This window comes from Palaemon carinicauda, chromosome 31 (assembly GCF_036898095.1).
Source record: "Palaemon carinicauda isolate YSFRI2023 chromosome 31, ASM3689809v2, whole genome shotgun sequence".
Taxonomy (NCBI): Eukaryota; Metazoa; Arthropoda; class Malacostraca; order Decapoda; family Palaemonidae; genus Palaemon; species Palaemon carinicauda.
Genome location: NC_090755.1, coordinates 50,744,146 through 50,759,145, shown reverse-complemented (window position 1 = coordinate 50,759,145; position 15,000 = coordinate 50,744,146). Strand labels below are relative to the sequence as shown.

The window sequence follows — 15,000 nt, the reverse complement described above, 5'->3', positions numbered from 1 at the left end:
ATGCATATAAATATATTTAACTCACTTTGAGGTCCAACAAGTGATTGCTACTCATAGGAACTTTGATAACAAAACTCCCTCTGACAAGATCAGACTCAATATCCTCTTCTGGTTGAAGTAATTTTGACTGATCGATTGGGAGAGCAGAGGTTGTGAGGTCATACTCCTTTGCCTCTGTCCAAAGTACCTGATCCGTTGATACTAGCTGTGATAGTAGAACAGAAGAATGCATTCAAGTTAATATGAAATGTACACATATACAAAAGAAATTTAGATTATGATTTCTTGAAAACATCTTTTCTGGAATTACTCAACACACCTTAAAGTGTTATTTTTCTAATTTTTTTTTTCGTTTACTATAAGTGTAATCCAACTACTGTAGTAGCATAACTTGATTCCCCAGCTACTGAAAAATATTTACCTGTGCTCTAATCAATGCTCTGGTAGTCCCATTACTGACAAAGAAAACTGGAATTTCCACTTCTGAGGTTAAAGAGTTGCAAGTTAACACTTCCGAGGGCATTTCAAGTTGGAGACCAGACTTCGAAGGAGAGTAGTAAAGTTCTGTGTAATAATAGAAATTTGATGTGTAAAGGGATCCCAGAGGTCCCTTGTCTCTTCCCGCATCGATTGGTTTTACCTGGTGGAACAAAAGACAAATGATTAGATAATTACATTTTAGGGTCTTTATGGTGTTGGAGGAAGAAGTGCATAAAGAAATTTATATATTTTCACTTTAGTATCTAGTGTTCTTGCCTATGAAAACTCATCGATGGCAATTCATCGACTGGAAGATTTGCCGCCTAGCTATTCATCGATCTTCAAATTCATCGATGGACAGTTTAAGATTTTTTCTTTTTTTAATGAATATAATTTGAAAAAAAAGGCCCCCTCACCAGAAAATGATAATTTTTTTTATCATAATTTTACTGTCGAAATGCATAAGCACAAAACGATTATTACTCATATATATATATATATATATATATATATATATATATATATATATATATATATATATATATATATATATATATATATATATATATATATGTATATATATATATATATATATATATATATATATATATATATATATATATATATATATATATATATATATATATATATATATATATATTTAATGGATATAAAAAATGTAAAAGTAAATTAAAAACAGATGTTATGTGCTAAACCTCTCAAGTAATCTATGACAGGGTCATTATCATTGTAGTTCCTTACAATTCTTTTTATTCTTTTTGCTGTATCACGGTATTTCTACTTTTTCAAATGAGGCTCTTGTCCTGCAATGTACTGGGAAATCTTAGCATTGCTTAATATATATTCCCGTTTGATGAATTGATAAATTTCCAAATATTTGGATGGTAAGAAGTGTTACGCCTCAAACCCCCCTCGATGCCTGCCTCAACCAGATTATTGGTTTTAGGGCAAAGACAGTATGTAGATAATAGTAAAGTCTACCTATAAAAAAACGTGCGCCTAGCACCGCCATCTATTGCGGACGCGCCCTACTAATTAGCTAAAAAAAAGTCTATGGTTTTTTAATTTTTTATCGGAAGGTTCACATGTTACTACTGTATAAAATTATCCTATAACTAGCTTAATATTATTCATCTAGTGATTTTCCATAGATCTATATTAAATCACATTGATCATTAGACTACCTATATTCTTTTTCATACATATATAGCTTGTTGCTTGTTCACTTAAAAAATGCAAGTTAAGATTAGACTCTTCATTTCATGTATATATAATTTTGAAAATAGAACTTACAGAATATGTGAAAGACACGAATCCGAAAGTAGACCTGTGCCTAAGACTAAAGACAATAAAAGTGGTGGATGGTCTAATAGTGTCTTAGGCTTGTTAACAGTCATATTTTCTCATACCTTATAGAGATATGGTCAGCAAAAGATGCTCTTATTTTTTTGGCATCTAATGGGATTTTCATTTCTAGAGGTACAAGTTTACACTTACAATCGGGAAAATAAAGGTCTCTCGAAGTTGCCTTAGCTGCTATTCGTCAGTTTCAATATATAGTCTTGGACTTTGATAAAGTAAACATCCTTCAAGTTATATATATATATATATATATATATATATATATATATATATATATATATATATATATATATATATATATATATATATATATATATATATATACATATATATATATATATATATATATATATATATATATATATATATATATATATATATATATATATATATATATGTGTGTGTGTGTGTGTGTGTGTGTGTGTGTTCAATATACGATCTTACCTTAACTTTGCATCGATAACTGGGAGGAAAATGCGCCATTAAATGACAGTTTATGTTGAGGGGGCAATACATTCAACATATGCTTCTTGTTTTACAAATGGCGACAGACTGCTACAATTGTTTGGAAGACGTGAGTTTACGTTATCAGATTGTTAGACTCCAAATTCCTTTAAGAAGGATGGAAATACAACATAATCATTTTGTTTTGATAATAATGTAGCACATATATGTACCATGCCACATAACAAACTCCCATCATAGTTCGAAAAGAATGTTGAATTTTGTCCATTTGACAACACTGACTTGCGTAGGCAAGTAACAGACGACAATTTCAGCGCCATCTGTTGCGGACATGCCCTACTGCAACAGCCAAATGCTAAAAAAAATCCAAGCGACGTTCCTGTCTTCCCTGTACTGTCTTTGGTTTAGCTTAGCCACACCGAGCATGACTAGTGGCTCGGTTAGCGGGAAGAGGTTCCCGCGGCAAATTGATACTTGAGCTATCTTATGAAGGTGGCCAGATAGCAGGCGCGAGAAGCCTCCAACCGCCGCAGCTACCGCCAAGCTATGTCTCATACTTTAAAGAAACGCGGCGGTTCCACGCGTCTTCACCCAATATTACACCATTTTTCATCAGTTCCTGAAGGGATACGCGTCCAGTTGTTCGTTTCCAGCCATAACTAATGAACAATTTATTGGGAGGTGTTTCGGAGAGCAAAAACAAATAAATGGAAGTTATTGCAATCAACTGTAAATGGATGGTAATAAAATAGTGGGTAGGCCTACGCCTTTTAGTGCTTTGCAACCTATTTAATCGCTATTTAGTTACACACACACACACACACACACACACATATATATATATATATATATATATATATATATATATATATATATATAGATATATGTATATATATATATATATATATATATATATATATATATATATATATATATATATATATATATATATATATATATATATATATATATATATATATATATATATATATATATATATATATATATATATATATATATGTGTGTGTGTGTATATATATAGAATACAAAAAATCTATAAGATGAACTAGAGAAATTTCAAATGTAAAAAGTACCGTATGTACCTTTAAACAATATATCTTAAGCAAATGCTAGTTAATTTTGGAATAAAAGGGACAAAGATTTTTCGTGAGCTTTATCATATTTGAAGCAATTATAATACCTGGTAAGAGAGAGTGAGATTGAGGTTGTCTAAAGTTCAACGTTTTTTTTTTTTTTTTTTTTTTTTTTTTTTTTTGAGCCTGAATCCAAGAGGGATGTTGCCATCAAAGAATCAAAAGACTTGTGAAATATGCAGATATTCATTAAGTGTGTCGTCGTACAAACGAGACTGGCAACATTAATTTTAAAATTAACTTATTTTCCCTTCTCTGTTTATTAAAATCGTAAAACCAGACTCTTGTATAATGTATTGTTCAGTTTAAAATAAAGATTTTCAATCGGAAGTAATTTTCTACTCAAACACCATCGTGTCATGTTTGCGAGGAAGGCTATCTTTGACTGTTGGGACTTGCGAGGAGGCAAGAGAGGTATGGCGGTTCCGGTGTGGCCACCCAACATCTTTTTGCTGGCCTGTCGCCCATGTCACGCCGCTACCGCGATGCTCATCGCGCTTGGTGTGGCCGAGCTCTTAGGGAGGTCTTGTAATAGTGTTCCAGCATGTACTTAATCGAGCTTTACACTCGGTATTACAGGATTTTTCACATTTCCAATTTACGGTCTGGTTAATTTTCTTCTCTCTGAAGAACAGATTTCCGGATACATATAACCTTTTTCTTACTTTTTTCAGTTTTTACAAATGGAAGTTCCATCTTTGAGGGTTGTTTACCTAAAACTAAAAACGTTATGATTTTCTTGAAATGGAAGTAAAAAACTATTTAAACTTCTTATTCCTTAAAAGAAAATTGTGTTATAGACTTTTCGCTAGTTTAATGAAGAATTTTCGTAAGTTGAATTGCTTAGTAGTATAACTGCTGATAAATAAAAAGAAGAAAAAAAATCTGATTAAGACTCTTCACTCGTTTATCGATGAACTGTTGAATCGGGGAAATGAATAGTCTCTGAATTGCCATCGATGAATTGCTGTCGATGAATTGCAATCGATAAATTTTCCAGATCCCCCAGTGTTTATTCTCCTTACCACAAGTGTCATGTGTACTTCAACCTATAGTTGCCCAACTTCTTCAAACAATTACATCAGTGTAATTGTTGGCTTTTATTCTTGGTGAAAATTGGTACTGAATATTCTTACAGGCCCCAGCGCTGGGCTATTTAGCTGAAGTTCATAAATCGATGTCACAAAAGATTTATCATTTAAATGTATTGTGATGTTTTACCCAGCTCTAAGAACTTTATTATTATTATTATTATTAGCAGTAGTAGTAGTAGTAGTAGTAGTAGTCATAAAATGGCCACACAGGCTCACCCGGAAATGGGGGTATGGCCACAGCGGCTCACCCGGAAATGAGGGTATGGCCACAGGGGCTCACCCGGAAGTAAAGGTAAGGGTACAGAGGGTAACTGTGTACGGAAGTGTAGTATTATTTAAAGTCTTTTGTTTACAAACATTGATTTGAAGGTCGTGCGGTTCGTAATGACATGTGTACGTGACGGAAGGTATAAGTTTTTGTTTACAAACATTGATTTGAAAGTCTTACGGTACGTAATGGCGTATGTACATGACCGGGAACTGTGTCACTATTAAAGGGAATTTGTTTACAAAACATTGAGGACGTAACCATTTGTTATTATCAGCCAACTCTTCGTAATGACGTACGTACGTGTTTATACGTGTCCAGGAACTGTTTACCCAACCTTGAGGACGTAAACATAGTGTGCTACTATTAAAGGGATTGTTTACAAACATTAAGTTGAAGGTCGTACGGTACGTAATGGCATATGTATGTGACCGGGAACTGTGTCACTATTAAAGGGAATTTGTTTACAAAACATTGAGGACGTAACCATTTGTTATTATCAGCCAACTCTTCGTAATGACGTACATACGTGTTTATACGTGTCCAGGAACTGTTTACCCAACCTTACGACGTAAACATAGTGTGCTACTATTAAAGGGAATTTGTTTGCAAACATAGTTATTATTATTATTATTATTATTATTATTATTATTATTATTATTATTAATAGCACCTGCCCCAACCCTCACTGAACGTGTATTCTCATACTCTAGGCAAAGCCCCCAGTCCTGTTAAGCACCTGTACCAACCTGCACCAGACGTGTAATCTCATACTCTAGGGAAAGCCCCGAGTCCGCTTACCACCCGTCCCGTTGTCCCACCTGGGCTATTTGTAATGATAGGGGTAAAACACTCAGTCTCTAAACCTGAGTCCCGTTCCCCTCCGGTCAAAGGTCTTAACCCTTCGTCTTCCGTTCTCCACCCGTAGATAGGGCTAAGTACCTACCCCAACCCGCTCTCTCTCTCTCTCTCTCTCTCTCTCTCTCTCTCTCTCTCTCTCTCTCTCTCTCTCTCTTTCTTCAGAGAAGGTGTTTGACCTTCCAACTATTACCCTGGCATATTTGAGGATAACGCTAAGAGTGCTTCATACTCTCTCACACACACACCAAAATACGTGGGTAGATAATTTAAGAAACATAGTATTTAATATTTGTTTATTTAAAGGAAACATCAAAATTACTGTAAAATAATCAAAGCAAGAAAAGCAAGAAATTATAGTTATCACAGAGGAGATATTATTCTCTCTGACAAAAAAAAAAAAAAAAACATCCTGTGATGAATACAGACAACCCAACTTCCAATGAAAGCTAAAAATATCAAATGAAGAAAAAAAATAACATCCCGTGGCGAATACAGACAACCTAACTTCCAATGAAAAGCTAAAAATATCAAATGAATGGAAGTACAAGCTATTTAAGACATTAGTTTCTCTTATTATACGAAGCATACATGCAAAATAACATTTCGTGAATAAAGGTATAGCATTTAGTGGGGGGAAAAAATCACACCCTAACATTTGCCCTCTTAAAAGCGGTAGGAAAACTATTATTTGATTACGCCCTGACATCGCAATATACATTTCGGGTTTGATCGGTGGTTATCACTCCCTGGGTTTCTCCAAACAATAAAATAATTCTATTCTCGTTGACTTGCCTATCAAACGTTAAATGGATTCTCAAATCTCCATTTTTCTCTACTTCCAGCGTATCCATCAACGCCATTTCAGGTTTGAAATTCAACGGGATGACTGCCCGACCATGGCTGTAGCAATCATAATGAATTAGGTGGTCATAAGTTAAGCCGAAAGATTTTAATACCTCGTAGTAAAGATGAGAAAAATTTTCGGGGAATTGACACGTGTGTGTGTGTGTGTGTGTGGAAATAATTATTTTGGATGCGTCTCTCTCTCTCTCTCTCTCTCTCTCTCTCTCTCTCTCTCTCTCTCTCTCTCTCTCTCTCTCTTTTTCTTTCTCTCTCTCTCTTTCTCATTCCATTTGTTTTAAGGTCCTTTCGCTTACATTAACATATATGGGTAATAATCACTTACATTGACAGATATGGGGGATAAAAAACGTATTACAACTTAGTTTCTTTTATTATACGAAGCATACATGCAAAATAACATTTCGTGAATAAAGACATGGCATTTAGTGGGAAAAAAAAATCTGACGGTATTAATGATAACAATAACAATATATTTCATTTTATTCGATTGTAGTGCACGGTTTACTTTATTGATGAGAGAAAAAATAATCAACAATATACATTTACTTTATCCCTTTAAGAAATTGAAGAGTTTAATCTTTATTCCTCGGCAATACAGCTAATCATATTATTTATAATGTTCCGTTGCCGTATAATTTTACGAACTTTCGAATATGAAATGAAAGATATGTGGATGTTTTATGCTATCCCTATCACTAAAGACGTATGTTAAGGGATATGTGAAAATTAGTTCCACATATGTCAACTCTTTACTATCTAATATCCTTCACAAACATACACAAGAACGCGCGCGCACGCAGACACACACACACACACACACACTTATCTATTCCTTACTTGTTACAAAATCCAGTATTGCAATCGTGTATGTTATTCCAAAATCAGAGTTTAAGCGAAGAGGAAGTTTCTCCAAAATCAGAGTGGATCTGACTTCTTTTTATATTAATGAAAATCGTTTAAGCAAAGAGGAATTATTTGATAATCTCAGTCTTGTCAGGGGTATGAGGAGAGAGTCGAATATGGAAAGAATTGGTCTTTCTTTTCTATGCCTCTTCTCGTCTCCCCTTACTGAATTGGGGCAAGTTGTTGGGTTCTCCGAAAAACTGATTATGACTAGGATACTTCAGTTCGGTATTATGCCTAATTCAAATGGAATGGTAGATTGTCTCTCCTAAGAAGAAACCCGATATTACTTTTTGAAGATTCAAGTAAGCAATGTGAGAAAAAAAAAAACAGATCATCAAACAGCCCGCTATGTTAGATTAGATAGAAATTTAGCGGCCACCCCCTCTCTATCCATCATTACACATTACTTTAGTAATGTTTCGGGATTAGTACTGGTTAAAACTGGGAATTAGGAGGGAATACAGTTGATGAATGTTTAGTTCTGTCGTGATATGGCATTTTTTTCCTCTGTCCTTTTGTATCTGTTACCTCCTTGATCTTTCCCAATATTTGAGTACAAGAGATAATGACCGACCTAGTCACTTATGTTTGATTTGTAGATAAAAAAGTGATTGTCGACTCGATAATGTGACATTATTCTTGCTTTAATGCCATTATTCATGTCAGATACTGCAGTGTCCAATCATCATCTTAGCTCTTAAGTAATTATTACTTTTTTTTTTTTTTTTTTATTTCTTTACGATCTATAATGTAAGGTTACTTCCTTGGCCGTAAGACTCTAGTATTAGGATAATGAAAATGAAGTAGTAAGATTTGGGATAAATTTCACGAGTACACTTTTTGTAACTTGTTATGATAAATCCTCAAGCACAAACATGCCACGTCTCTTTAATGATCGGCTACTAATTTACAGATATATGTGGCACTTACACCCATGGGAAACATTTGAGAAAATCTTCACTATGACTTTATACATATTTTGCTTATGCTTTTTTATACAGCATTTGACATCATATACTCTCTAATATCACATATGATGTAATACCCATAATTTTTCTGTTATTGCTTGGGTAAGTAATGAATAACGTTTTGCAGAATATTGTAACCTAAGAATCAAACTATCCATCAGTGGATAAATACATTGGTCCTGTTTGCGGTTCCTTCACCTTTCAAGATCCTGACCCATGTCCGTGACAAAATTACGACTCCAAGAAACTTTCTCCTCTCTATTTTCATCCCCCTACCACTTTTCACCCCACCCCCCAAACCTAATAAGCAAACAAAGCTTTAATCACATGAGCTAAGCGATTATTTTTCTCAAAATAAAATGTATATTTTAATTGAAACTATATACAGTATTAAAAATTGCATTCCATCTAAATTTAAGTTGCTTTCTTATCGTTGTCTTAGAAAGTTCATTTATTAATTTATTTATTTATTTTGCAATCATGTCCCTCTCGTACATTTCTTCCTTGACATTTCCATACCAAGTTTCAGGTCATATGGTTTAAATACCAAGGCATAGGAGCAAAAAATTAAATATTTTGTCAAACTGAATAGCCGAAAATCACTTAAATTAAACATTTTGAAGGGATGTATAAGAAAAACGTGATTTACATTCTGTACCCTCATAATTTCACTAAATGACCTGAAATATATACCTTGGATATATGCACTATGGATGTAAATCACGTTTTTCTTATACATCCCTTCAAAATGTTTAATTTAAGTGATTTTCGGCTATTCAGTTGGACAAAATATTTAATTTTTTGCTCCTATACCTTGGTATTTAAACCATATGACCTGAAACTTGGTATGGAAATGTCTACTGTATAATGTATACCCATAAGACGTTATTCACATTTTTTGTATACACTACTTCAGAATGTGTAACGGGTCCTTCGTATAATCATTCATATCCCAGAATCATCTTCACCACTGAGAAGACCTTAAATTTCATTTCGGTAATGGATATTGATGAAGTGATAACAATATATGATAAGTTGTAATTTCATGTACTTTCATTGTATGTTATTTTTAATGCGAGTTTCCTGATAAAAATCTATCAAATGTTACGGTGTGCATACTTAATTGAGTCAACCTTTAAAGAAGAGGTGGGTATTTGCTACCTTAAACTACGTATCAAAATCTCACGAGAAATTCAGTGTCTTGGAAAAAAAAAAAAAAAAAAAAAAGATACAAGTCCTAAAGCATGGTTATCATGGTGTTAACACCAGGAGTATGGAAAAGTTGTTTGACACCTACTACTACTGAGGTGCCTGCGTGTTTGTATACTGTAGGTAACTTTGAATATGTGCTGAATATTTACTTGTTCCGTTGTATAGTATATGCGGAGTTTTGTTAAAGGATGAATATTAGCCATCTCCTTGGTATGTTTTTCTCTATGTTTCTCGTATCTTTCTTTTTTATGTTATCGATTATGAATTTACCTTATGTATGCCCCATAATGCTAATATGTATTCCTGCAATGTTCATGCGTATGCTATTGTAATAGATTTCGCGTTTTTGCCAATATCCTTTTTTTCATTTTGGCCACGTACGTAATTAATAATGAGAATGGAATATGTACACCTGTTACACTGAGATAAAAGAGCGAACCCTTCATAGGCACATTAGCAAACCCCGCCCGCCGGTCCATAAAATGCTTACACGACCCCCACCAAAGGGAAAAAAGTATAAGGAGTGTACTTTGAAATGACGGCGTGTAAAGAAGATTTTTTTCATCCATATCTAATCATTCCTTCGTGCTGACTAACCCTTTCACATGCTTCCTTCAGTATTGTTGTAAGCAGACAAACTATGCATGTTTCTGTAGTATCAAAACTAAGTTTTCATTGGCAACCATTTTTAAAGCTGTATGCCATTTGAAAGTGAGTTTCCAAGCTTATTAAAAAGAATAGAAATGTGCCATTGATACTTCAGCGTGAATGTAAAACCTGGAAATTAGTCAATATCCTCTAAATGGAATGGTCTCTTCAGTAAAAAGGTGGAGTAAATAAAGACCATGATATAAATTGAAGGTAGTATTTGAGTAGAAATTTCAGAATTTTCTCACTCCAAACTATTTCAGAATCGAGAAATGTGAGTAAAAAGAGTGGAATTGACGCTATAATTGTAAAATTGCTTGTAAAAAATTATCGGAGTATGGAAATGCTTCCCCCATAAACGCATCAGGCAAACAATAAGGATATAACACTTACAAATAAGTAAATGTATACAATGAAATACCTGTAGTAGTAAAAAACGAAAACTGAAAGTATAACGCATTGGCAACTTCCATGGTGTAAAATAAACACTAACCTGAAAGAAAATACTGGTACGTACCATGTGATGATGCGGAGGTGCGGGTATGTTCAAAGGTCGCGCACGCGCCCTCCCTCGTTGCTTATAATTTCGCTCATTACCGCAAATGTCTCCCTAAACATTATCCGGCCTGTGATATCAGGACTTATATCATAAAATTCAGTCTTCATTCTACTATACGGTAGACTAAAGCATAATAGCATGCATAACTCAGCATCATAATTATGATTAAGATCAGCTTTCATTGTTATTATATGGTAGGAGACTCAGTCATTTTATTTCTGGAGTGAGGTTGGTCACTAAATGCACTGAATTGTGAGCAGTGAGTAACAAATATTGTATAGGGAGAAAAAAATCTGTGCCACCGCTTTGTTTCATGTACTGTACACTTAGGAAGTATATCAGTAGTGGTGAGTTGTATAGAACTAATGTTATAGTATTAAGAGATATCCTTAATTTATTTTAGAAATGGAATTCAATGAATATATGTAACGCATGCAATGAAAATATACAACGCATGCCGAGAGATTTATAGCGGAATGCAGTCTGTAAATGCGCTTGTTTCATTGAACTAATCTCACATTTCAGTTTACACAGATGTTTTTACTGTGAATAATTTACACACGATGAAAAGTGCACCGGCCATCTACCAGTATCACGGGAGCGGTGACCCGTAAAATCTAACTCACCACCCTCCGAAAAATCCACCTCGAAAATTCTCCCTACAAAATTTCCGTTTAACTAAATTTCCACCCCACCAAATTTTCTCTCTTTAAATTTTCAACACCAAAATTACACCCTTCGCCCAACCAATACATTTCAATGTTAAGCTTTTTTTGCCCTGTTTATTTTATTGTGAGTTGTTACCTATCTCTGCAATTAAAGATAATGATTTTAAAATGTTATCAAAGTACACAAATAAGAATTTACAATTCTTCCTTTTTATAATGTCACACTTCTTTTTTTCGATAGCAGCGTATTTTTTTCTTTTCTTTGCCGAGTATCTGCGCCTAATATACGTAACTTTTGCTTGTGTCATAGTTTCATTCTTGTGCAGGTCCCTCACAATTTCCATAAATTAGTGTGAATCGGAGTAATAGAAGACTGAATAGCATCCGGATTTCTTCACATTGCCTCTCATGGCATTTATACCTCTTTGGCTCTCAATTCCTCATTAGGTAAAGCAAGTGAAGGACTACTAACGGTAGCAAGTATAACCGGCTTACTTGAATTATAGTCATTGTGAAAACGGAGACGACAACCATTGTAGAATTTTTCACAACGTCGATGGGTTCTTGTTTTAACACATTGTCTTTATGCTTCTCATTTATGTAATTTTCTTTGTCACTTCGTTTTCCTTTCAAGGAAGAAATGTACGAGAGGGACATGATTGCAAAATAAATAAATAAATAAATGAACTTTCTAAGACAACGATAAGAAAGCAACTTAAATTTAGATGGAATGCAATTTTTAGTACTGTATATAGTTTCAATTAAAATATACATTTTATTTTGAGAAAAATAATCGCTTAGCTCATGTGATTAAAGCTTTGTTTGCTTATTAGGTTTAGGGGGGGGGGGTGAAAAGTGGTAGGGGGATGAAAATAGAGGGGAGAGAGTTTCTTGGAGTCGTAATTTTGTCACGGACATGGGTCAGGATCTTGAAAGGTGAAGGAACCGCAAACAGGACCAATGTATTTATCCACTGATGGATAGTTTGATTCTTAGGTTACAGTATTCTGCAAAACGTTATTCATTACTTACCCAAGCAATAACAGAAAAATTATGGGTATTACATTGTATGTGATATTAGAGAGAATATGATGTCAAATGCTGCATAAAAAAGCATAAGCAAAATATATATAAAGTCATAGTGAAGATTTTCTCAAATGTTTCCCATGGGTGTAAGTGCCACATATATCTGTAAATTAGTAGCCAATCATTAAAGAGACGTGGCATGTTTGTGCTTGAGGATTTATCATAACAAGTTACAAAAGGTGTACTCGTGAAATTTATCCCAAATCTTACTACTTCATTTTCATTATCCTAATACTAGAGTCTTACGGCTAAGGAAGTAACCTTACATTATAGATCGTAAAGAAATAAAAAAAAAAAAAAAAGTAATAATTACTTAAGAGCTAAGATGATGATTGGACACTGCAGTTTCTGACATGAATAATGGTATTAAAGCTAGAATAATGTCACATTATCGAGTCGACAATCACTTTGTTATCTACAAATCAAACATAAGTGACTCGTTCGGTCATTATCTCTTGTACTCAAATATTGGGAAAGATCAAGGAGGTAACAGATACAAAAGGACAGAGGAAAAAAATGCCATATCACGACAGAACTAAACATTCATCAACTGTATTCCCTTCTAATTCCCAGTTTTAACCAGTACTAATCCCGAAACATTACTAAAGTAATGTGTAATGATGGATAGAGAGGGGGTGGCCGCTAAATTTCTATCTAATCTAACATAGCGGGCTGTTTGATGATCTATTTTTTTTTCACACATTGCTTACTTGAATCTTCAAAAAGTAATATCGGGTTTCTTCTTAGGAGAGACAATCTACCATTCCATTTGAATTAGGCATAATACCGAACTGAAGTATCCTAGTCATAATCAGTTTTTCGGAGAACCCAACAACTTGCCCCAATTCAGTAAGGGGAGACGAGAAGAGGCATAGAAAAGAAAGACCAATTCTTTCCATATTCGACTCTCTCCTCATACCCCTGACAAGACTGAGATTACCAAATAATTCCTCTTTGCTTAAACGACTTTCATTAATATAAAAAGAAGTCAGATCCACTCTGATTTTGGAGAAATTTCCTCTTTGCTTAAACTCTGATTTTGGAATAACATACACTATTGCAATACTGGATTTTGTTACAAGTAACGAATAGATAAGTGTGTGTGTGTGTGTGTGTGTCTGCGTGCGCGCGCGCTTGTGTATGTTTGTGAAGGATATTAGATGGTAAAGAGTTGACATATGTGGAACTAATTTTCATATATCCCTTAACATACGTCTTTAGTGGTAGGTAGCGCATAAAACATCCACATATCTTTCATTTCATATTCGGAAGTTCGTAAAATTATACGGCAACGGAACATTATAAATAATATTATTAGCTGTATTGCCGAGAAATAAAGATTAAACTCTTCAATTTCTTAAAGGGATAAAGTAAATGTATATTGTTGATTGTTTTTTCTCTCATCAATAAAGTAAACCGTGCACTACAATCGAATAAAATGAAATATATTGTTATTGTTATCATTAATACCGTCAGATTTTTTTTTCCCACTAAATGCTATGTCTTTATTCACGAAATGTTATTTTGCATGTATGCTTCGTATAATAAAAGAAACTAAGTTGTAATACGTTTTTTATCCCCCATATCTGCCAATGTAAGTGATTATTACCCATATATGTTAATGTAAGCGAAAGGCCTTAAAACAAATGGACTGAGAGAGAGAGAGAGAGAGAGAGAGAGAGAGAGAGAGAGAGAGAGAGAGAGAGAGACGCATCCAAAATAATTATTTCCACACACACACACACACGTGTCAATTCCCCGAAATTTTTTCTCATCTTCACTACTAGGCATTAAAATCTTTCGGCTTAACTTATGACCACCTAATTCATTATGATTGCTACAGCCATGGTCGGGCAGTCATCCCGTTGAATTTCAAACCTGAAATGGCGTTGATGGATACGCTGGAAGTAGAGAAAAATGGAGATTTGAGAATCCATTTAACGTTTGATAGGCAAGTCAACGAGAATAGAATTATTTTATTGTTTGGAGAAACCCAGGGAGTGATAACCACCGATCAAACCCGAAATGTATATTGCGATGTCAGGGCGTAATCAAATAATAGTTTTCCTACCGCTTTTAAGAGGGCAAATGTTAGGGTGTGATTTTTTCCCCCCACTAAATGCTATACCTTTATTCACGAAATGTTATTTTGCATGTATGCTTCGTATAATAAGAGAAACTAATGTCTTAAATAGCTTGTACTTCCATTCATTTGATATTTTTAGCTTTTCATTGGAAGTTAGGTTGTCTGTATTCGCCTCGGGATGTTATTTTTTTTTTTCATTTGATATTTTTAGCTTTCATTGGAAGTTGGGTTGTCTGTATTCGTCACAGGATGTTTTTTTTTTTTTTTGTGAGAGAGAATAATATCTCCTTCGTGATAA

General features: G+C 34.1%; 1 protein-coding gene across 1 annotated transcript in view; it reads right to left on the bottom strand.

The window, feature by feature from the left end:
- The window catches only part of LOC137624738 (alpha-2-macroglobulin-like protein 1), a 90,001-nt gene that overhangs the window by 21,818 nt on the left and 53,183 nt on the right, over positions 1-15,000 (bottom strand). The window contains exons 11-12 of the mRNA XM_068355690.1: positions 422-640; positions 26-205 (exon numbers count right to left, since the gene is read on the bottom strand). Of these exons, the coding sequence (XP_068211791.1) occupies positions 26-205; positions 422-640 (399 nt within the window). The remainder of the gene's footprint in view (positions 1-25; positions 206-421; positions 641-15,000) is intronic.